This window comes from Pan troglodytes, chromosome 17, assembly GCF_028858775.2.
Source record: "Pan troglodytes isolate AG18354 chromosome 17, NHGRI_mPanTro3-v2.0_pri, whole genome shotgun sequence".
NCBI lineage: Eukaryota > Metazoa > Chordata > Mammalia > Primates > Hominidae > Pan > Pan troglodytes.
In genome coordinates this window covers 46,006,087-46,029,411 of record NC_072415.2, presented here as the reverse complement: position 1 = coordinate 46,029,411, position 23,325 = coordinate 46,006,087, and the positions used below count along the sequence as shown (strand labels likewise).

Genomic DNA, 23,325 nt, shown 5'->3' with positions numbered 1-23,325 from the left:
CGTGCCACTGCACTCTAGCCTGGCGACAGAATGAGACTCCATCTCAAAAACAAACAAACAAAACAAAAAAAAAAAAAGAAAAGAAAAATTGAAAACTCAAAATCTGAAATGAAATGAGACACTATAAATAATGCCACAAAAATAAAATATTCTAAGAAATTACTACAAACAACTATATGCCAACAAACTGGATAACCTAGAAGAAATGAATAAATTCCTAGAAACATACCATCTATCGAAACTAAACATGAACAAAATAAAGCCTGAGCAAACCTACAACTAGTATGAAGATTGAATCAGTAATCAAAAACCTCTCAACAAAGAAAAGCCTACATCCAAATGGCTTCACTGCTGAATGCTATCAAATATTTAAAGAAGAATTAATACTAAATCTTCTCAAACTCTACTTAAAAACTAAGAGGAGGGAACATTCCCAAACTCATTTTATGAGGCCAGCATTATCTTGATACTAAAGGCAGGCAAAGACAACTGCAGGCCAATATCCCTGATGAATATAAACACAAACATCCTCAACAAAACTTAATCTAACAGTACATTAAAAGGATCATACACCATGAGAAAGTGAGCTTTAGTCCTGGGATGTAAGGATGATTCAACATATGAAAATCAATTAACGTGACATACTACATTAACAGAATAGAGGAGAAAATTACATATTCATCTCAATGGACACAGAAAAAGCATTTGACAAAGTTCAGCACCCTCTCATAATAAAAACTTAATAACCTAGGAATAGAACATGTTACCTCAAGATAATAAATGCCATATGAAAAGCCTACAACTAACATTATACTCCATGATGAAAAACTGAAAACTTTTTCTCTTAAGATCAGGAACAAGGCAAAGAAGCCCATTCTTACCTCCACTATTTGACATAGGACTGGAAGTTCTAGTCAGAGCAATTAGGCAAGAAAAAGAAATAAAACACATTCAAATTGGAAAAGGGAAGAAAAATTGTCCTTGTTTGATCAAAAAACATGATCTTATATATTCAAAAAATTCTAAATACTCCATTTTAAAAAACTGTTAAACTAATAAATGAATTCAGTAAAGTTGCAGGATACAGGATACACATCAACATACAAAAATCTATTGCATTTCTATACACTAAAAACAAACTCTCTGAAAAGGAAATAAGAAGACCAATCCCACTTATAATAGCACACAAAAAAGAGTACAATACCTAGAAATAAACTCATCTAGACCAGGCATGGTGGCACATGCCTGTTGTCCCAGCTACTCAGGAGGCTGAAGCAGGAGGATTGCTTGAGCCCAGGAGTTCAAGGCTGCAGTGAGTTGTGATCATGCCACTCTATTCCAGTTTGGGCAACACAGTGAGACCCTAAATCTCTTTTAAAAGAACAAAAGAAACTTATCTAAGGAGGTGAAATACTCACATTCTGAAAACTACAAAACATTGATGAAAGAAATAAGACACAAACAAGAAATTAAACAAATGGAAAGGCATTCCATGTTCATGGATTAGAAGAATTAATATTGTTAAAATGTCTATAGAGCCCAAAGCAATCCGCAGATTCAATGCAATCCCTATCAAAATCGCAATGGCATTTTTTTACAGAAATAGAACGATCCTAAAATTCATATAGACCCACAAAAGATGACAAATAAACTAATTAATCTTGAGAAAGAAGAACAAAGCTGGAGTTGTCACAGTTCCTGATTTTAAAATATATCACTATAGCTATAGTAATCAAAGCAGTATGGTACTGGCACAAAGACAGATACACAGACTAATGAAACAGGCTAGAGAGTCCAGATATAAATCCATGCATATATGGTTACATGATCTTTGGAAAGGGTGTCAAAAAAACACAATGGAGAAAAGATAGTCTTTTCAACAAATGGTGTTGGGAAAACTGGATATCCACATGTAAAAGAATAAAATTGGACCCTTATCTTACATCATACAAAAACTTCAACTCAAATGGATTAGAGATTTAAGCACAAGATCCCAAAATGTAAAGCTCCTGGAAGAAAACAAAGGGGAAAAACTTCATGACATTGGTCTTGGCAATAACTTTGTGAATATGACACCCAAAGCACAAGTAACAAAAACAAAAATACACAAATGGGACTATATCCAACTAAAAAGCTTCTGCACAGCAAAGGGAACAATTAAAAAAGTGAAAAGGCAACCTGTGGAATGGGAGAAAATATTTTCAAACCATTTATCTGAAAAAGTAGTTAACCTCAAAGATATATAAGGAACTCCTACAACTCAGCAGTAAACAAACAAAAAGAAAACCAAATAACCTAATTTAAAAATGGGTTAGTGGCTGGGCGCGATGGCTCACGCCTGTAATCCCAGCACTCTGGGAGGCCGAGGCAGGCCGATCACAAGGTCAGGAGATCGAGACCATCCTGGCTAACACGGTGAAACCCCGTCTTTACTAAAAATACAAAAATTAGCCAGGCGTAGTGGCGGGTGCCTGTAGTCCCAGCTACTGGGAAGGCTGAGGCAGGAGAATGGCGTGAACCTGGAAGGCAGAGCTTGCAGTGAGCCGAGATCGCGCCACTGTACTCCAGCCTGGGCGACAGAGCGAGGCTCTGTCTCTAAAAAAAGAAAAATTAAAAAATTTAAAAAAAAAATGGGTTCAAGACCTGAATAGGTATTTCTAGGTATTTCTCCAAAGAAGATGTACTAACGGTCAATGGGTATATGGAAAATGTTTAACATCGCTAATAATGAAGGAAATGCAAATTAAAATCAAAATGAGATATCACTCTACCCCTGTCAGGATGGCTATTGTCAAAAGAAAACAAACAAAAGACAGTAAGTAAGTGTTGGCGAGAATGTGGAAAAACTTGAGCCCTTGCAACCACTGGTGGGTATGTAAAATTTTTCAGTTAATATGAAAAACAATATTGAGATTTCTTAGAAAATTAAAAATAAAACTACCAAATGATCCAGTGATCCCACTTCTGGGTACTTATCCAAAATAATTTCAACCAGGATACTGAAGAGATATTAGCACTCCCAATGTTCATTGCAGCTCTATTTCCAACAGCCAAGATATGGATACAATCTAAATGTCCATTAAGAGATGAATAAAGTAAATATGGTATACTCATTTAATGGAATACTACTCAATCTTAAAAGAGATTCTGCAATATGTGACAACAGACAATTTAAACAAATGGGATATTAGGGCCAGCGCAGTGGCTTATGCCTGTAATCCCAGCACTTTGGGATGCCAAGGTGGGCAGATCACCTGAGGTTGGGAGTTCAAGACCAGCCTTACCAACACGGAGAAACTCTGTCTCTACTAAAAACACAAAATCAGCCAGGCATGGTGCTGCATGCCTGTAATCCCAGCTACTCGGGAGGCTGAGGCACAAGAATCGCTTGAACCCAGGAGGCAGAGGTTGCAGTGAGCCGAGATCACGCCATTGCACTCCAGCCTGGGCAACAAGAGTGAAACTCTGTCTCAAAAAAAAAAAAAAAAAAGGGGTATCAAGACTTATTCTATAACTCTAGTAATAACACTGGCCTCTTGGTTCAAGGAAAAATAAACCACGGGAACAGAACAGAACAGAACACTTACAGCCAAGAAACACAATCGTGAATATATGGAAATGTTATATATCACAAAAGTACAACTGCAAGTTAGGGAGGAAATGGGAATGTTCTAAAAATGGTAAGTGGGATGGGAAAGGAGAAGGAGTAAGACTCAGGAGAGGTCCACAGGAAATTTCTGCTGTATCTGTAATGTCTTTTACCTTTTTTTAACCCAGCACCACAACTGCTATGTAATGTTTTATGTATGTATGTATGTATGTATGCTAAAAAAGAAAAAGGAAGAGGAGGAGGAGGACCTAAAGGAAATGTGGCCAAATGTTAAGATTTGCTAAAATTGAATGCTCTAATTGTGTATTATTCTTTATACCCGTGCTGTCCAACACTGTAGCATAGCTACACGTAGCTATTTAAATTAATTAAAATTAAGTTAAATTTAAAATTCAGTTCTAGTGTCCCACTAGCCACATTTCAATAGTCACAAGTGACTGGTGGCCACTAAACTGGACAAGGTATAGTTTGAACATTTTCATCACCACAGAAAGTTCTACTAAACAGAGTGGGCCTATGCTTTTCTATAGGTTTGATCATTCATATCACTCATAACAAAATCAACAAGGACGAATTAAAGCCTGCAGTATACATGATGATGAGTGAAGAAAATAAAAGAAACTTCATAGGACATCATCTAATTAATATAAAGTGTATACCTCTTTTTTTTTTTTTTTTCTTTTGAGACATCATCACCCTCTGTTGCCCAAGCTGGAGTGCAGTGGTGCGATCTGGGCTCACTGCAGCCTCCACCTCTGGGGATCAAGTGATACTCCTGCCTCAGCCTCCCAAGTACCCAAGCAGCTGGGATCACAGGCACGTGCCACCATGCCCAGCTTCTTTTTGTATTTTTAGTAGAGAAGGGGTTTCGTCATGTTGGCCAGTCTGGTCTCGAACTTTTGACCTCAAGTGATCTGCCCACCTCCGCAATGCTGGGATTACAAGCGTGAGCCACCGCACCTGGCCCCTCTTTACTGTCTGATTGAACTGTCAGATCTTTCTGTCTCCCGAAATTTCCCAAAATCAAGGGGAACAAACTCTTTGTTGTGTTTCCTAGACACTATTTCCCTTACTTTCAGGTTATTTTACCCATTTTTTCCCTTGAGACAAGGTCTTGCTCTGTTGCCCAGGCCGGAATGCAATGGCATGATCTCGATTCACTGCAACCTCCACCTCCAGGGTTCAAGTGATTCTTGTGCCTCAGCCTCCTGAGTAGCTGAGATTACAGGCACGTGCTACCACACCCAGGATAGTTTTTTATTTTTTTGTAGAGATGAGGTCTCACTGTATTGCCCAGGCTGATGGGTTATTCTAACACTTGGTAGAGTATTTCATATGAATATAAAAGCTGCTGTTGGGAGCTGCTCTGTGAAAATGAAGCAGTTTTCCCACCTTTGGCTTTGATGACCATGATCCTTTGCCGCAAGTCGATGAAGGGCTGGATCAGGCAGAGCCGGGGTTCCTGCTTCTGACTCAGGCAAACACCATTGTGATTCACAACCATCCAGCTCCGGTCATATAGCAGCCCTTGGTTTCCTACAGGCCACCTGGTCACCTAAACAAAAAGGTAGACGTGTCTTAGGCCAGGGCTCCCCAAAGTTGGTCTTCACCTATTTGTACAGTGGCTACACAAACACAGATAGACTTCATGAATTCAGCACCTACACTGGAAGGAAGAAAGGGAGGAAGAGAAGAAACTAAAACAGAGAGGACAGTGCAAAGAAGATGATGTAGGAGCTGGATATCTCCCATTAAGCCTCCAGGTCCACACTCCACCCTTCTCCACTTCGAGCCATGTTTTAAGTAGGTAATGCCTGACATTCAGAGAGTACAAGAGTCTACAGTGAAAAGCAAGCCTCCTTTCCCAGCTGGCTCCAGCCATTGCTCTTTTTTTGCTGTTTTTTTATTTGTTTGTTTGTTTTTAAGATGGAGTCTTGCTCTGTTGCCCAGGCTGGAGTGTAGTGGTGCAATCTCAGCCCATTGCAACCTCTGCCTCCTGGGTTTAAGCTATTCTCCTGCCTCGGCCTCCTGAGTAGCTGGGATTACGGGCACCTGCCACCATGCCCGGCTAAGTTTTGTATTTTTAGTAAAGACAGGGTTTCACCATGTTAGCCAGGCTGGTCTCAAACTCCTGACCTCAAGTGATCCACCTGCCTTTGCCTCCCAAAGTTCTGGGATTACAGGCATGAGCCACCACGCCCACCCCTTTGCTCTTGTATATCCTTCCTTAGCAGTGGTGCCTGTCCAGGTATTTCATAATAGTATAGACATATTTTTCTACTAAAAATACAAAAAATCAGCTGAGAGAATTGCTTGAACCTAGGAAACGGAGGTTGCAGTGAGCCGAGATCATGTCATTGCACTCCAGCCTGGGCGACAAGAGTGAGACTCTGTGTCAAAAAAAAAAAAAAAAATAATAATAATAATAATAATAAATAGCCAGGCATGGTGGCTCATTCCTATAATCCCAGCACTTTGGGAGACTGAGGCGGGCAGATCACGAGGTCAGGAGTTCAAGACCATCCTGGCCGACATGGTGAAACCCCATCTCTACTAAAAATACAAAAATTAGCCGGGCTTGATGGCAGGCGCCTGTAGTCCTAGCTGCTCTGGAGGCTGAGGCAGGAGAATCAATTGAACCCAGGAGGCGGAGCTTGCAGTGAGCCAAGATCGCACCATTGCACTCCAGTCTGGGCGACAGAGTGAGACTTCATCTCAAAAATAAATAAATAAATAAATAAATAAATAAATAAATAAATAAAATAAAACAAAATAAAATAAAATAAAGTGAGTAGAGCTGGGCGCAGTGGCTTATGTCTGTAATGCCAGCACTTTGGGAGGTTGAGGCAGGGGGATCACTTGAGGCCAGGAGTTCAAGACCAGCCTGATCAACATAGCAAGACCCTGTCTCTAAAAAAAATGAAAATTAAAAAGTAGCCGGGCATGGTGGTGTATGCCTGTAGTCTCAGCTACTCAAGAGGCAGAGGCGGGAGGATAGCTTGAGACCAGGAGTTCAAAACTGCAGTGAGCTTTGATGGCAGCACTGTATTCCAGCCTGGGAGACAGAGTGAGATCCCATCGCGAAAAAATAATAATAAGCAAATGAATAAATGGATAAAGTGAGTAGCAAGTAAGAAGTCTTTCAGCACAGAAGAAAGCTCCCTGAGAAACTAGTTTTAAACTGTTTCCCCAAAAAGATGCTGGCTTTTTCGAAGACCCGGAAGATAAGGTACAAATGTTCTTCCTGGTGGTGTGTTTCTCTAAAAGAAAAAAAAAAGCCATAAAAGGTAAAATTAAATTTGACAGAGTCTGCTGATGGAAAAAATTAAAACCACCAGTTAGGTGGGTATAGGTATCAAAAGCTGACATCAAAGAATAACAAGAGGCATTGATTATTTCTAACTTTGCTTGTTTTCCTTCCATCAGGGTCTCTGAAGTGCAGTTTCCCAGCCTACAGCTGACCTGTATAAGAGGTGTAGCCGTCCCACCAGCAGCTCCCTCCTGCCGCTCCTTCCACCATATCTCTGGGTTCACCTACCACAGATGCCAAGCCTTGTCGCCCCATCCTGCTTTTGCAAGATGGTGAGATCCTAAACTAATGGAGATGATGTTCTTTGGGTTGACCGTTCTGGTATAGAAGTTCAGCTGTGGAGCAATAGAAGCAGCTTCATGTAATTGTGAGAAGAGCCCAAGTTCAGAAACAGAGGCCCACATTGAGGAAAGGCTGCAGCATCCTCACAAGATGTCATGGTGGTTCCCTAAGCCATCTGGGGGTTTAGTTGGGAATAAACAGCTGTGGGTTACATTCTGTAAGTTTCATACATCCCCTCCACTTATTTCCTAAGCTACAAGACCAATTCAGTTTTCATCTCGTTTCTTCTTTGAACCTTTATTTTAGCAAGGATGTGCTTTCTCTGAGTACAGAGAGAATTAGTCCAATTTCGTCTCTGCTGGCTTCCTGTTCCTGCCCTTTGCAGGAGCGGTTGTCCACAGGTTAGGTTTTAACAGCACCAGCAAGTGATAGCATGGGTGCAATGTCCCTTCAATGAGGGCTTTTCCTGAGCCAGCTGTCTGCTGAAGAAGGGTATGGACAAAGGCAAAGGTTCAGAGTTCCAACCACAGAACTAGTCATAGATGTCCCTGCAGTGCACACATAAGGGAGCCCAGCTACCCTCAGTAGTAAAGGTGCAAAAAAAAGTAACATTATTTACTGATGCCACAATTTAGAAAAATTAAAATTTAATATTTTTAATATACTTTAAGCTTAAATAAAAGTAGTTACAGTTCACAGAGCTCCCATAAACGTTTCACTCCAATTCTGATTGTTGACTTTTCTAAATCATTTGAGAATAAGTTGCAAAATAATGTCTCATCATCCCCATAATACTCTACTGTACATATTCTAAGTATAAGGACACTCTCTGACATAACCCCAGTACAACCATCAAAATTAGGAATTACCATTGACCTGATATTACAACTAATCAATAGACTCCATTCAGATTCCACCTCTGCTGTCTGCATCGAATATCACGTTGCATACATTTGTCGCGTCTCTCTAGTCTCCTTCAGTCTCCTCTTGTCTTTCACAACCATGATATTTTTGAGAAGTACAGTCCAGCTACCTTGCTAAATGTCTCTTAAGGTGGGATTATCTGAGCTTATTATTTCTGCATTTTTGGTAGGAATGCCTCAGGACCAACGCTATGTTCTTCTCTGTACATCCCAGGAGACACACCCCATTCATTTGTCCCAATGTTGGTGATGTCAACTTTTGCCACTTGGTTAACATGGGGTCTATTAGGTTTCTCCATTGTAAAATTCATCAATAAGTAGGCGGTACTTACTAATTAATAAGTATTTTATGGAGAGATATTTTCAGAATATGCAGATATCCTGTTACTTATCAAATTTTCATTCATTAGATTTAGCATCTATTGATGACTATTGCCTAAATCAATTATTGGCATGATGGTTGCAAAGTGGTAGTTTTTAAAATTCTATCATTGATTTATTAGTTGGTATTCTATAGTAGGGTTGAGCTTCTTCTCTATTTATTCACTAATTCATTTTTACTTTCTACTGGACTCATGGATTCCTGTGTTTCTCAAATGCTCACCACTCATCACTATCAGTACTTATTTTGATGTACATATTGCCAAAGACTTGGCCAACGGGAGCTCCTTCAAGCTGGCTCTTGTGTCCTTTTGACATATCTTCAGGTCACCTGGGCAAAGTGCTTAACCTCAAAACCCTCAGGCTCCATATCTATAAAATAGGGATAATATTACTATCCACCTCATATTTCACCATTTTAAGGATCAAATGAAACAAATAAACACATACAATGCTTCAGCACACAGCCAGCACACACATTCAGTGAAAGTTACAGCTATAATTAATAAGAGTAATGACACATTCACCACTCAGAAACAGGGTCCTCTCAGGAGTCCCCGTGAGCAGTCATGTTCAAAAGTCAGCACAGACCAAGAAAGGGAGAGTGAGAATGGCTTTTCTCACCACAACACTCTGATGAATGATTTTGATTTTTTTTTTCATGCTTTTCTTCACTTTATCAAAAAATAGAGAGAGTAAACAAAGAGAAGACTTTCTGTGCTGCTGTGAAAGTCCTTACCTCAAATGCAGCACAGGATTTGATTGGATAGAGATAAAGGTTAGTGACAACATGTGGCCCAAGGGCCCCCTCCAGGACTCCTGCAGCTTTCTCTGAAGGAGTCGGCTGGGTTCTGGCGACATCACACACAGGTGGGGCCACAGGCACAGCATTCACAGTAGAAGAGTTGTTCCAAACCCTGGAGCCTGTGAGGGCATCTTCCTGAGGCGAGAGGCTACGTCTGCCCATGACAGCAGGTGTAACATCAGCCTGGCTGTCTGCTGATGGGGCTCCAGTCTCCCCGGTGTCAGCATGGGCCTGAGGGACAGGCCAGTCCCCTGATGAGTGCAGGCGAGTGTCTATGATGAACCTAAGAAAGGCCTGGGCATCATCCAGCGTCGACATGTATCCAAATGAAATCCTCACAGATCCTGTGGGCTGCCCATCTATGAGGTCCATATTGTCCCCACAGACATGACCAGCCTAGGATAAGAGGGAAGTGCATCAGCCAGAGTGACCCCTTTCTCATAGAGACATTGGAAACAGTTCGGCAAAATAAATTTTGTTAATTTTAAAATTAACCCAGGAAAACAGAACTGCAACATTAATATGTGCTGTGCGTCTGGGACATAGTTCAGCTCTCTACCTGCAGGGGACCACTTTCTGGATCTCATTTTGCTCAACTGTAAATTGGGACCAATATCAATCTCAAGGGGCCATTAAAAAGTTTAATAGAAATACTTCATGGAAAGCATTTACCTAGAGGCAGGCACAGGGCTGGCTCACAGAGGCGTCAAAACACAGACTAAGGTTTCAGAAGCACCAAGGGGTCAACCTCAAGGTCTACCCGGGGCTGAGATGGGAGAAACATCACTGGTCACTCTCGTTAGCCTCTCGGTACTGAGGGGAGGCCTGCATCCCTGAGAGCTGCCCCTTGACAACAGGGAAAGGCAGAGATGCTGCCCCTGCAAATGACCAGCCCCGGGCCACTGTGAAGGCCAAGGTCAGCTTGAGTGCCCCTGCAGGGAGATGGGGAAGAAAGGCAGGAGAATCTCAGTCTCCGAGCCTGGCTGCCTGGTGTTGGTCACAGGTCAGCACAGTGCATGGAGCAGTCCTGGACAAACCTTGGTGCTGGATCCGGGTCAGACACCCGAAGAAATGGAGCCACAGTGTTCCATAGGACCAAATATTCTATCTGGAGCTGTGTTTGTGTTCTGAGCCTCCCTCTCCCTCTCTATTTCTTCTCCTCCCTCTCTCCTATCTCCTCCCTCTCCTTCTGTCCTATCCCTCTTTCTTTTTAAACAAAACTCAGTTCATGGTTAGTTCAGATCTAGTATATACAATATTTCACAGCAACCAAAGGAAAATCAAATTAGAAACTCAAATCAATAAACACTCTTTGCCACTCAAATTATTCCTAATGAAATGGTTCAAAACAGGCTATACCCTGAAGTGAAAAACCTCAGCCCAGGGAAGAGACAGGGAGGGTGGGGATTCTGGGAGACGTAGAATCCCTGGAGCCCTAGAAGAGTTCCATGCCACACCCAACCCAGATGTCAGCTAACTCTAGCTTGGAGGCTGTACCTCAGGAGGGCTGAACCAGGTAAGGGCACATCCTCACACGTCCCTTGTTAACACCCCTCCCTTGCCTTTAAATTGTTGGCCTCAAAGTAAAAAATGAATCCGAAAGTCTGCTATAGAGATAATATCTTGAAGCATTTTCTTTTCTTTTTTTCTTTTCTTTTTTTTTTTTTGAGACTGAGTTTTGCTCTTTTTGCCCAGGCTGGAGTGCAATGGCAGAATCTCAGCTCACCACCACAACCTCCACCTCCCGGGTTCAAGCAGTTCTCCTGCCTTAGCCTCCTGACTAGCTAGGATTACAGGCATGCACCACCACACCTGGATAATTTTATATTTTCAGTAGAGGGAGGGTTTCTCCATGTTGGTCAGGCTGGTCATGAACTCCTGACCTCAGGTGACTCACCCACCTCGGCCTCCCAAAGTGCTGTGATTATAGGCATGAGCCACCGTGCCCGGCTGCTTCTTTTTTCTTTTTTTTTTTTTTGGTTGGAAGGGGATGGAGTCTTGCTCTGTCACCCAGGCGCTGGAGTGCAATGGTGCGATCTCGGCTCACTGCAACCTCTGCCTCCTGGGCTCAAACGATTCTCCTGCCTCAGCCTCCCAAGTAGCTAGGATTACAGGCGCATGCCATCATGCCTGGCTAATTTTTGCATCTTTAGTAGAGACAGGGTTTCACCATGTTGGCCAGGCTTGTCTCGAACTCCTGACCTCAGGTGATCCACCTGCCTCGGCCTCCCAAAGTGCTGGGATTACAGGCGTGAGCCACCGCACCCGGCCTTCTTGAAGCATTTTCCATTTGTGTTTCTTTTCCTTTGTACATGCACAGAGTAGGCGTGGAGAAATGAGTATGCAGCAGCAGCCCCCACCCCAGACACGCAGGCAGCAACAGGTGTTGCTGGGTCGCGCTGACCAGCGTCTGGATCGCAGAGCCCTGTACCAACCTGAAAATGCTTCCTGACCATCTCATTGCTTATGCCCAGGTGCCTCTGGCAGGCCCCAGTGTTACAGAAGCAGCCAGTTCGTAGGTGGATGTTGTAAAGACTGGCCATTTTGTCCACCTGCGGATTTAATGTAACATGGAATGAGCCATTACCAACGTGCAGTTTTACTCTGAGAGATTCAGATCAGGATTTGGACCTCTCTTTCCTAATAATAAAATGATGATACAAGCCTGGAATTGTCCTCTAAAATGATCTATCACAGGTTAAACGTTGTATAAAATGTTTCAGTGGGGCTGGAGACAGTGGCTTCTTGGCATCAGCTGCACAGGGTTGGACCACAGAGCAGGCCCCACGAAGTGCAATTCCGAGCAGCCCCGCCTCAGCTCGCAGCCTGGACTCCAAGTGTTACTGTGTCCATGCTGAGTATAATTGATTTGCTTTTCCTACTTTCTCCAACTTTCGGTTTAATCACAGAATTGCTTTTCAGTCCAGAAGTTCCCAAAGCTCTTTCCTGCCCTCTGAAGGCTCTGGGAGGTGGTTCGCATTCACATGAGCCCCGGGGATGTTTGCTCCAGTTCCTCCAGGCTGTGAGTCAAGTACTCCATTCCCCAAGGGCCTGGGGGCCCAGTAAGAGTCCTCGCCCTGGGGGCTCAGGCTGAATTCAGGAGGAGGAGTCACTGAACTGCATTCAGGAAAATAAACACATCTTGCTCAGCTGGGTGAGCCTTTGAATTTTTCTCCCTGGGAAGTCACATGTGGGGTGGCCAGAGGTCACCGTGTGGTCAGCCAGGGATCTTGGCTGGGCAACGATGCCTCCCACAGACCCTTATCAAGACCACGGCAGTCTTCACTTTGGCCATCTCCTCTGGTGTGTGAGAAGAAGCCATTCTCTGTGTTGCACTGAGGGGCTTCAGATGAACAATTCTGTTCCTTCACCCTTGGCTAATGGCCCACTGGCATGCAGACCTGCTAGTGAATTCAGGAGTTTCCCAGCTCTAAGGTGAGTCCTGGCAGCTCTACTGGGCCTGGCCAACTCCATCTCCAGGTCAGGTTTCCCTTCACAAGGCAACTACTAGGGAGACCCCCGACCCCCCATCCAGCTCCCACCAGGCTGAATTAGAGTCCCCGTGGCTGCCCCTCACCCACTCCCCCATATTCACCATTCCAGTTACTTTTGCTGTGAAGTAGGCCACCCAAACTAGGGAGAATAAAACAACAACCATTTTATGCAGCTCATGGCTACAGTGTGGGAAGAATTCAAACAGGGCATGGAGGAGATGTCTCCTCTCTGTCTCAAAATGTCTGGAGTCTCAGCTAGGAAGACTCAAAGGCTGGGAGTAGTTTGGCATCTGGGGGTTGGGATCATCTGGAGACTCCTTTACTCCTGGGTCTTTCTGGTCCACAGGCTGGAAGGGCTTCAGAATTAGGACCGCCAGCCACAGTCCTGAGCTTGGCTTCTCCATGTGGCTTGGCATCCTTGCAGCACACACAGCAGCCTCAGGGCGCAAGACAGTAGCTGACAGGGTAACTCCAGGCTCCAAAGCTAGTGTCCCAGGGAACAAAGCCAATAGGGCATCATCTCTTCTGATCTAGCCTTAGAAGCCATGCAGTGTCATCCTCCTGGCACTCTGTTAGCTATGAGCGAGTCACAGATCAGCCCAGATTCTAGGGGAAGACCCACAGATCACCAGCCCTCCATGGAGGAGTGTCAAAGTCTCATGGCAGGAGAGGATGTAAGCAGAAGACGCTGTTGCAGCCACACTTACCCTTTGTCCTAATTTCCCTTTTATGCATCAGTCTCTTCTTGCCCTCAGCCCTGGGGAATCCCACACAGGCCCAGACTGTGCCCAGCCAGGTGAAGGAGGTTGTTTTCTATGGCAGGATGAGCACAGCATTCAGGGAGGACTGAGAAACAGGCCCAGCCACAATGCCCTGGAGGCTCCCAGCTCGGGAGCCTTTGTGCCCAACATTTATTGAGCACTTGCTTTCTTCTGGGTCCTGTGCTAAGGGATGTATATATTGTGTCTCATTTAATCCTCATATCAACACTATAATCAGGGTATATTGTTATCCCCATTTCACAGAGTCTTGGAGAACTTAACTTGCCCAAGTTCACAGAGCTGGCAAGAGGCAGACAGACTCTGAGTCCCTGCTCTTAATCACCATTCAGAGTGACTTCCAACAGTGGGAGAATAAAATTAGAAGCCTGGATATACCAAAACAAGAACACAAAGCCTTCTCATAGGAAGCTAAATTCTTTACACATCCCCTGATGAAAAAGAGACAGCCAAACCCAGCTGATGTTTCCGAAGGCCACCAAAATCCCTGTGGAAATTTCCATATCGTGAAGTTCCCTGAACCTGAAAAAACCGTAACTGCACTTTCTTGAACTGGCAGTTAGTCATGCCTTAGCCACAGAATCCATTCACACAATGAGCTTCCTCTACCAAGGCACAAAGGGAGAAACTCATCCTGTGTCTAGCCCTGGGGAATGAGAGTCCCCAGACACCCACACAGGCAGCCTCACACCCTGGTGATTCCTCTTCTTGGAGGCTTCTTCTCCACCACCAATCCCATGCCGCTGCCACAGCACACACAGTTACTTTTTTTTTTTTTTGAGACAGAGTCTTGCTCTGTCACCCAGGCTGGAGTGCAGTGGTACAATCTCAGCTCATGGCAACCTCCACCTCTCGGGTTCAAGTGATTCTCCTGCCTCAGCCTTCTGAGTAGCTGGGGTTACAGGTGTGTGCCACCACGCCCAGCTAATTTTTGTATTTTTAGTAGAGACAGGGTTTCGCCATGTTGGCCATGCTAGTCTCCAACTCCTGACCTCAGGTGGTCCACCAACCTCGGCCTCCCAAAGTGCTAGGATTACAGGTGTGAGCCACCGCACCCAGGCACATTTACTTTTGATTCAAGAATAAAACTTATGTTACCAATGACCTAGAATAACATATTTAAGAAGGCAAACCTTTTGCCTCTGATGCATTTTCCACCTTGTCCCCTCCAAAAGCATTTAAAATATTGTGCTTCTTAGTAGTGTCAGGGCTGGTTCTGCTAGTACTGACAGCTGAGGGCAGTGGGGGCAAGGGGTCTGCACAGCTGCCATGCTCGAGAGACCACCTGTGGCTGTACAGTGTCTGCCCTGAACACCAGTGAGGACCAACATCTCCCCCAGAAGAATATTGCCCAATAGTATTCTTTAGAAAGTTTATGGCTACTCAGAAAAGTGGGGAAAAAGATTCCTTGGGAAATGAATTTTGTTTGGGAAATCTAGGGTTTAACAAATGTGGATTGACTCCCTAACTCATTCTATAAGGACAGCATCATTTTAATACCAAAACATGGCAGAGATACAATGAAGAAAGAAAACTTCAGGCCAATACCTATGATGAACATAGACACAAAAGTCCTCAACAAAATACTAATAAATAGAATCCAGCAGCACATTAAAGAGCTAATCCAGCCGGGTACCGTGGTGCACACCTGTAATCACAGCACCTTGGGAGGCCAAGGTGGGCAGATTAATTGAGCTCAGGTGTTCAAGACCAGCCTGGGCAACATGACAAAACCCTGTCTCTACAAAAAATGCCAAAAAATTAGCCAGGTGTCACTACTGGATATCTACCCAAAGAAAACGTCATTATGTGGAAAAGACACATGCACACATGTTTATAGCAGCACAATTCACAATTACAAAAATATGGAACCAACCTCAATGCCCATCAACCAACGAGTGGATAAAGAAAATGTGGTATATACACAACATGGACTACTACTCAGCCATAAAACGAAACAAAACAATGGCCTTTGCAGCAACTTGAATGGAGCTGGAGGCCATTATTCTAAGTGAAATAACTCAGGAATGGAAAATCAAATATCATATGTTCTCACTTATAAGTGGGAGCTAAAGTATGAGGATGCAAAGGCATAAGAATGATATAATGGACTTTGGGGACTCAGGGGGGAAGGGTGGGATTGGGGAGGGATAAAAGGCTACATATTGGGTACAATGTGTACACTGCTTAAGTGACGGGTGCACCAAAATCTCAGAAACCATCACCAAAGAACTTATCCATGTAACCAAAAACCACCTGTACAATAAAAAACTATTAAAATAAATTAGCTGGGCATGGTGGCATGTTCCTGTAGTCCCAGCTACTCGGGAAGCTGAGGTGGGAGGATCACTTAAGCCAGGGAGGTCAAGGCTGCAGTGAACCAAGATCGTGCCACTGAACTCCAGTCTGGGCAACAGAGTGAAACCTTGTCTCCAAGAAAGAAAAAAAAAAAAGAAGAAGAAGAGAAAGCTAATCCACCATAATCAAGTAGGCTTTATTCCTGGGATGCAAAGCTGGTTCAACATACACAAATCAATATATGTGATTTATTACATAAACAGAACTAAAAACAAAAACCACATGATCATCTCAATAGACACAGAAAAGGCTTATAACAAAATTCAGCATCCCTTCTGTTAAAAACTCCCAACAAACTAGGAATCCAAGGAACATACATCAAAGTAACAAGACCCATCTATGACAAAACTACACCCAACATCATACTGAATGGGCAAAAGCTGCAAGCCCTTCCCTTGAAAACTGGCACAAGATAAGGATGACCTCTCTCACCACTCCTTTTCAACATAATACTGGAAGTCCTAGCCACAGCAATTAGGCAAGAGAAACAAATAAAAGACATCCAAATAGGAAGAGAAGAAGTCAACCTATCTCTCTTCACTGATAACATGATTCTATACCCGGAAAATCCCATAATCTCTGCCCAAAGGCTCCTAGAACTAATAAACAACTTCAGTAAAGTTTCAGGATACAAAATCAATGCATGAAAATCAGTAGCATTTTTATACACTAATAATGACCAAGCTGAAAGCCAAATCAAGAATGCAATCCCATTTACAATAGCCACAAAAATAATAAAATGCCTAGGAATCCACCTTACCAGGGGGGATATCTACAATGAGAATTACAGAATACTGCTAAAAGAAATCAGACACCACACAAACAAATGGAAAAACATTCCATACTCATGGATAGGAACAATCAGTATTGTTAAGATGTTCACACTGCCCAAAGCAATTTACAGAGTCAATGTTATTCCTATCAAACTACCAATGTCATTTTTCATGGAATTAGAAAAAAAACTATTCTAAAATTCATATGGAACCAAAAAAGAGCCCAAATAGCCAAAGCAATCCTAAGCAAAAAGAATAAAGCTGAAGGCATCACACTACATGACATCAAACTATACTACAAGGCTACAGTAATCAAAACAGCATGGTTCTAGTACAAAAACAGACACATAAATTCAACGGAAAAGGTTAGAGAACCCAGAAATAAAGCCACACACCTACAACCATCAGATCTTTGACAAAGTAGACAATAACAAGCAATGGGGAAAAGACTCCCTATTCAATAAATGGTGCTGGGATAATTGGCTATAGATATGCAGAAGATTGAAACGGGACCCTTTCCTATCACCACATAAAAAAATAAACTCAAGACAGATTAAAGGCTTAAATGTAAAACCTGAAACTATAAAAATCCTAGAAGAAAATGTAGGAAATGTCATTCTGGACATAGGCCTTGACAAAGACTTCATGATGAAGACTCCAAAAGCAATTGCAACAAAAGGAAAAATTGACAAATGAAGCCTAACTAAACTAATGAACATTGGCACAGCAAAAGAAACTATCAACAGAGTAAACAGATAACCTATAGAATGAGAGAAAATATTTGCAAACTGTGCATCTAATAAAGGTCTGATATCTGGAAGCTACAAGGAACTTAAATCAACAAGCAAAAAACAAAGAACCCCATTAAAAATGGGCAAAGAACATGAACAGACCCTTATCAAAAGATGACATACATGCAGCCAATAGCATATGAAAAAAATGTTCGACATCATTAATCATGAGAGAAATGCAAATTAAAACCACAATGAGATACCATCTCACACCAGTTGGAATGGCTATTAAAAGGTCAAAAATTAACATATGCTGCTGAGGTTGTGGATAAAAAAAAACACTTATACACTGCTAGTGGGAATGTAAATTAGCTTAGCCACTGTGGAAAACAGTTTGGAGATTTCTAAAAGAATTTAAAACAGAACTACCATTGGCCAAGCATGGTGACTTATGCCTGTAATCCCAGCACTTTGGGAGGCTGAGGCAGGTGGATTGCATGAGGCCAGGAGTTTGAGACCAGCCTGACCAACATGGTGAAACCCTGTCTCTACTAAAAATACAAAAATTAACCGGGCGTAGTGGTGCACATCTGTAATTCCAACTACTTGAGAGGCTGAGGCAGGAGAATCAATTGAACCCAGGAGGCGGAGTTTGCAGTGAACCGAGATTGCTCCACTGCACTCCAGCTTGGGCAACAAAGTGAGACTGTCTCAAACAAACAAACAGAACTACCATTGAATCCAGCCATCCCAATTCCTTAATTAAATTACTGGTGTATACCCAAAGGAATATAAATCATCCTACCATAAAGGCAAATGCATGCATATCTTCATTGCAGCACTTTTCTCAACAGCAAGGACATGGAATCAACCTATATGCCCATCAGTGGTAGACTGGTTAAAGAAAATGTGGTACATTTACACCCTGGGATACTACACAGCCACAAAAAAATGAAACCAGTCCTTTGCAGCAACATGATGCAGCTGGAGGCCATTATCCTAAGTGAATTAACACAGAAACAGAAACCTAAATACTGCATGTTCCCACTTATAATTAGGAGCTAAACATTGAGTACACATGGACACAAAGAAGAAAACCACGGCCACCGGGGCCTACTTGAGGGTAGAAGGTGGGGGGAGGGGAAGATTGAGAAACTACCTTTCAGGTACCCATGTAACAGGCCTGCACATGTATCCCCTGAACCTAAAATAAAAATTGGAAGAACACCGGGCACAGTGGCTCACATCTGTAATCCCGGCACTTTGGGAGGCTGAGGCAGGCAGATCACCTGAGGTCAGGAGTTCAAGACCAGCCTGACCAACATGGTGAAACCCCATCTCTACTAAAATATAAAAATTAGCCAGGCATGGTGGCACATGCCTGTAGTCCCAGCTGTTCGGGAGGCTGAGGTGAGAGAATCACTTGAACCCAAGAGGTGGAGGTTGCAGTGAGCTGAGATCACGCCACTGCACTCCAGCCTGGGTGACACAGCAAGACTCCATCTCAAAAAAAAAAAAAAAAGTTGGAAGAAAAAATAAAATAAAAATAAAGTGCCAGGTACCTCCCTCGCCCTCTCTCTTGCTTCCTCTCTGGCTGCACATACCAGTTCACATTTGCCTTCCTCCACAGGTGGAAGCAACCTAAGGTGTTCACCAATGCCCAATCTTCCAGTCAACAGAACCATGAGCCAAATAAAACTTTTATTCTTTGTTAAAAACAAAATGTGGGCCAGGCACAGTGGCTCACACCTATAATCTCAGCACTTTGGGAGGCCAACACAGGTGGATCACTTGAGGTCAGGAGTTTGAGACCAGCCTAGCCAAAATGGCGAAACCCCGTGTCTACTAAAAATACAAAAATTAGCCAGGTGTGGTGGTGCGGGCCTGTAATCCCAGCTACTCGGAAGGCTGAGGCATGAGAATTGCTTGAACCCAAGAGGTGGAGGTTGCAGTGAGCCAAGATCATGCCATTGCATGCCAGCCTGGGTGAAAGAGCGAGACCCCACCTCAAAAAAATAAATAAAAATGTGGATGCAGATGTGCTTTCAAGGAAAAACCAGCACTGTCTTCCAAACACCCAACGATTGAATCCATTCCCCACAGTGCTGCTCTGGGAGTAACATTTGGTTCCTGCTGTCCATCTGTGACACCCCGTCTGATAACCACCTACCACCATGCCTGAGTGCTCAGTGCAACTCTGGACATTTTAGTGGACCAGGAAGTGAAGTGAACAGCTTATTCTACTATGGCAAAGACCCAACAGTTTCCCACCTGCCATCAGAAGAACTGGCCTCTTTCTTCCCATTTGAAAGTTACCACTTTTGGCTGAGTAAAGAGGACTGAAAAACGAGGGTGAATGAAGGTGGAAAGGCATGTGGCTGAGAGCCTGGTGGCCTCTTCAACAGTGCATGGACTTTGTCACACTGCATTGCTCTCGTCTGGAACTAGGATGAGTTGTAATAAGGTCAGCAGGATGGAAAGAAAACCCACCTGGGAGTAACCAATGATGTTCCCTTTGTCATCCAGCACATTAAAATTGATGATCGGGCCCTGAACCTCAGGGCTGCTGAACTCAGAATCACTGTAAATCCGCACCACAGGGGCTCCATTGGGGTACTGGAGAGAGGACAGGGCCACGTAGGTATACTGAGCCAAGGTGAAGGTGTGCTGCTTTATATTCTCCATTCCACCTCAAATCAATCATGAAACACAAGAGAATCATGAGCTTTATGTAAATTCTCAATTCCCTCTTTTTTTTTTTTTTTTTTTGAGACAGGGTCTCACTCTGTCACCCAGGCTGGAGTGCAGTGGTATGATCACAGCTCACTGCAGCCTCAACCTCCTGGGCTCAGGTGATCCTCTCACCTCAGCCTCCCAAGTAGCTGGGAGGACAGGCATTCACCACCATGCCTGACTAATTTTTGTATTTTTTGCAGAGACGGAGTTTCACCATGTTGCCCAGGCTGGTCTTGAGCTCCTGGGCTCAAGTGATCCACCTGCCTCAGCCTCCCAAAGTGCTGGGATTACAGGCATGAGCCACCACGCCTGGCACCACTAACTCACTTTTAAGAAAACAAGTTTGTTATAACTGGCAAACCTGGACCTCACATTAATAATTTTAAATGTGCGTAAACAGTGGATGTACTGCCCTTGTGACAAATGTTTAGGTCTTCAGTACTGAACAACAGAATTTTTCCATACGCATTCCTGTCATCCTCTTTTTTATACATAATGTTACTTAAACATTTAGATATTTAGACCCTTTGGTAACAGATCACAAAATGTATGTTTTTTCCTCTAAACATATTTTTGCTGTTTGTTTTTATTATTAATGTTTAAATCATTTTAACACTACACAAAGCAATGAAGAATACATGCTTCAACATGAATGAATCTTGGAAACGTGCTAAGTGAAGCCAGACACAAAAGGACAAATGTTGTATGATTCTACTTAGATGAGTTACCAAGAATAGGCAAATCCACAGAGAAAAAAAGTAGTTTCAAGGGTTGGAAGGGGAGGAGGAAATAGAGAGTTATTGTTTAATGGGTACAGAGTTTCTGTTTGGTATGGTAAAGTTCTGGAAATAGATAGTGGTGATGGTGGCACGACATTGTGAATGTATTTACTACGACTGAGTTGTACACTTAAAAATAGTTAAAATGGTAAGTTTTATGTTATGTATATTTTACCACAATTTTTATTTTTTAAAAAGGGAACAATGACATAGGAAAAAAATCAGGGTTTGCCATATTGTGGACTGGTACAGTCAACCTTTGCATTCCGAGCTACCTGGCCCTGTTAGACACTGTCACCTGCAGTTTGGGGGCCCTGTTAATATCTTTCCTTGGAAAGTACTCACTACTCACTGCCTGTATTTATTAACTACTCCCTTTGTCCCAGATCATGCCCACTCACCTCCCTGCATTGCCATCAGGGCGACCCTCTCTTCCCGTGAATCCTGTCTGCCCCTGTGTTGGGCTAAGGCTAAGGTTAAGGCACTGAAGGGTCCCATTACTGTGACAAAAGAGCAATGGCCAGGAAAGAAATCATGCCTCATGCGAAGACCATCGGCAGACACAGTGGTTGGGTGCTCATGGTTAGGCATCAGTATGACTTGGGTTAAATCCTTGCCCTCCTGGTTTCCAGCTCCCTGGCCTGGAAGGCGTTTAACCTCTCTGAGCGTCAGCTCATTCATAGGCAGAGCTCCCCCGTGGGGCAGTGGGGAGGACCCAGAGAGGCAAGAGCAGGTAAAGGCCTCAGGATCTGTAACCATTCCCAGGACCCAGGGATGCTCCTCTCATTCTGTGAAGCTAGCAATCTCCTGATTTGGAATGTCTTCTACCTGTTAAAATGTTATTTTAGCTGAAAAAACAAAAAACAATCCAAAAACCCCACCTCATTCTCTTGCTCTCTGAAGTGGTTTTGAAGTTACTAGGAATCAAATTTAACTACATGGAGTGCCAGTCACTTCCACAGACCCTGTCTCCTTTACCTGAATCACACCTGTGCCAGAGCTCCCTCAAGGACACAACAGGAGCAAATTCCACAGGGATAGAAATGTCCACTGACCTGTGAGGCGCTCTAGGGTGTCAAATCCATGTTTTAGCGCGATAACATCAAGGAATGAGATGGTGCCATCTTCAAACCTATAACCACGGGGTGAGGAGAACAGGTCAAGCTGTGGTCAAAACAATCCATGTGCATTTCGTGGTATATAATGAGCTTTAGATTTTAGGCTTAGCTGTTGATGTGGTTTGGCTTTATGTCTCCACCTAAATCTCATCTCTAATTGTAATCCCCAGGTGTTGAGGGATGGACCTGGTAGGAGGTGATTGGATTATGGGGGTGGTTTCCCCCTTGCTGTTCTCATTTCGTGATAGTGAGGGAGTTCTCACGAGATCTGATGGTTTTATAAATGGCAGTTCCCCTGGGCTCTTCTCTGTCTCTCCTGCTGCCTTGTGAAGAAAGTGCCTGCTTCCCCTTCCGCCATGATTGTAAGTTTCCTGAGGCCTCTCCAGCAATGCAGAACTGTGAGCCAATTAAACCTCCTTTGTTTATAAATTACCCAGTCTTGGGTAGTATCTTTATAACAGTGTGAAATTGGACTAATACCGCTGTAATCTATTAATACCTTCCCTCTGCTGTCTTATAAAACATTGCTCTCCCCTTCAGGATGGGGGCACTTTGTACACCAAGACCTGTACAGCTGCCTCTGGCCCTGACCCACTCTGCAGTTTTCTTGGGCTGCTCTAAATTTCCTAGGGTGGCCAGGTGCAGTGGCTCATGCCTGTTATGTCAACACTTTGGGAGGCCCAGGTGGGAGGATCACTTGAGGCCAAGAGTTTGAAACTACCTGCCTGTGCAACACCCCATCTCTACAAAAAGCAAGACCCCATCTCTAGATAGCAAGACCCCATCTCTACAAAAAAATTTGTTAAACTAGCCAGTTATTAATTGATTGACAATTATTTATTGATCAAATACTTAATAGATTTCTTAAAATAAAAGGAGTTTTTTGTTTCTGTCAAGGGATGTACTTCACTGAGTTATAAAATACATAAAGTTGAGAACATAGTCAAGGTACTTATTCAATAAACCTTTAGGTTGAGTATTAAATCTCTTGAGTTCTAGTCCTAAGTTCACAAGAAAAAAAATTGGCTTATAATGGTAAATAAATAAATTCAGCTTTCTGGGAATGTTGGCCTGTCATCTGTTGTAAAGTCATCTACCTGAATCAAAGGAAAGAGGTCTGATCCCCTCCAGCCCATTCATGCCCTGGCCCCCAGTGAGCTGCCCCACTTCTCCTGGCCTTCAGGTGCCCTTATTGGCCAAATTAAATTTGAGGTGTCGCTTTGTTCTGCCTGTAACTTACATTATG

At 43.3% G+C, this 23,325-nt stretch overlaps 1 protein-coding gene across 3 annotated transcripts in view; it reads right to left on the bottom strand.

The window, feature by feature from the left end:
* Window positions 1-23,325, bottom strand: part of MOCOS (molybdenum cofactor sulfurase) — an 81,003-nt gene that overhangs the window by 43,506 nt on the left and 14,172 nt on the right. For 2 of the 3 annotated variants that reach the window (XM_512097.9, XM_063795614.1), the window contains exons 5-9: window positions 22,017-22,093; window positions 19,937-20,136; window positions 11,747-11,863; window positions 9,246-9,707; window positions 5,003-5,165 (exon numbers count right to left, since the gene is read on the bottom strand). In XM_512097.9, coding sequence (XP_512097.3) covers window positions 5,003-5,165; window positions 9,246-9,707; window positions 11,747-11,863; window positions 19,937-20,136; window positions 22,017-22,093 — 1,019 coding nt within the window. The remainder of the gene's footprint in view (window positions 1-5,002; window positions 5,166-9,245; window positions 9,708-11,746; window positions 11,864-19,936; window positions 20,137-22,016; window positions 22,094-23,325) is intronic. The other variant, XM_009433903.4, reaches the window with a different exon arrangement.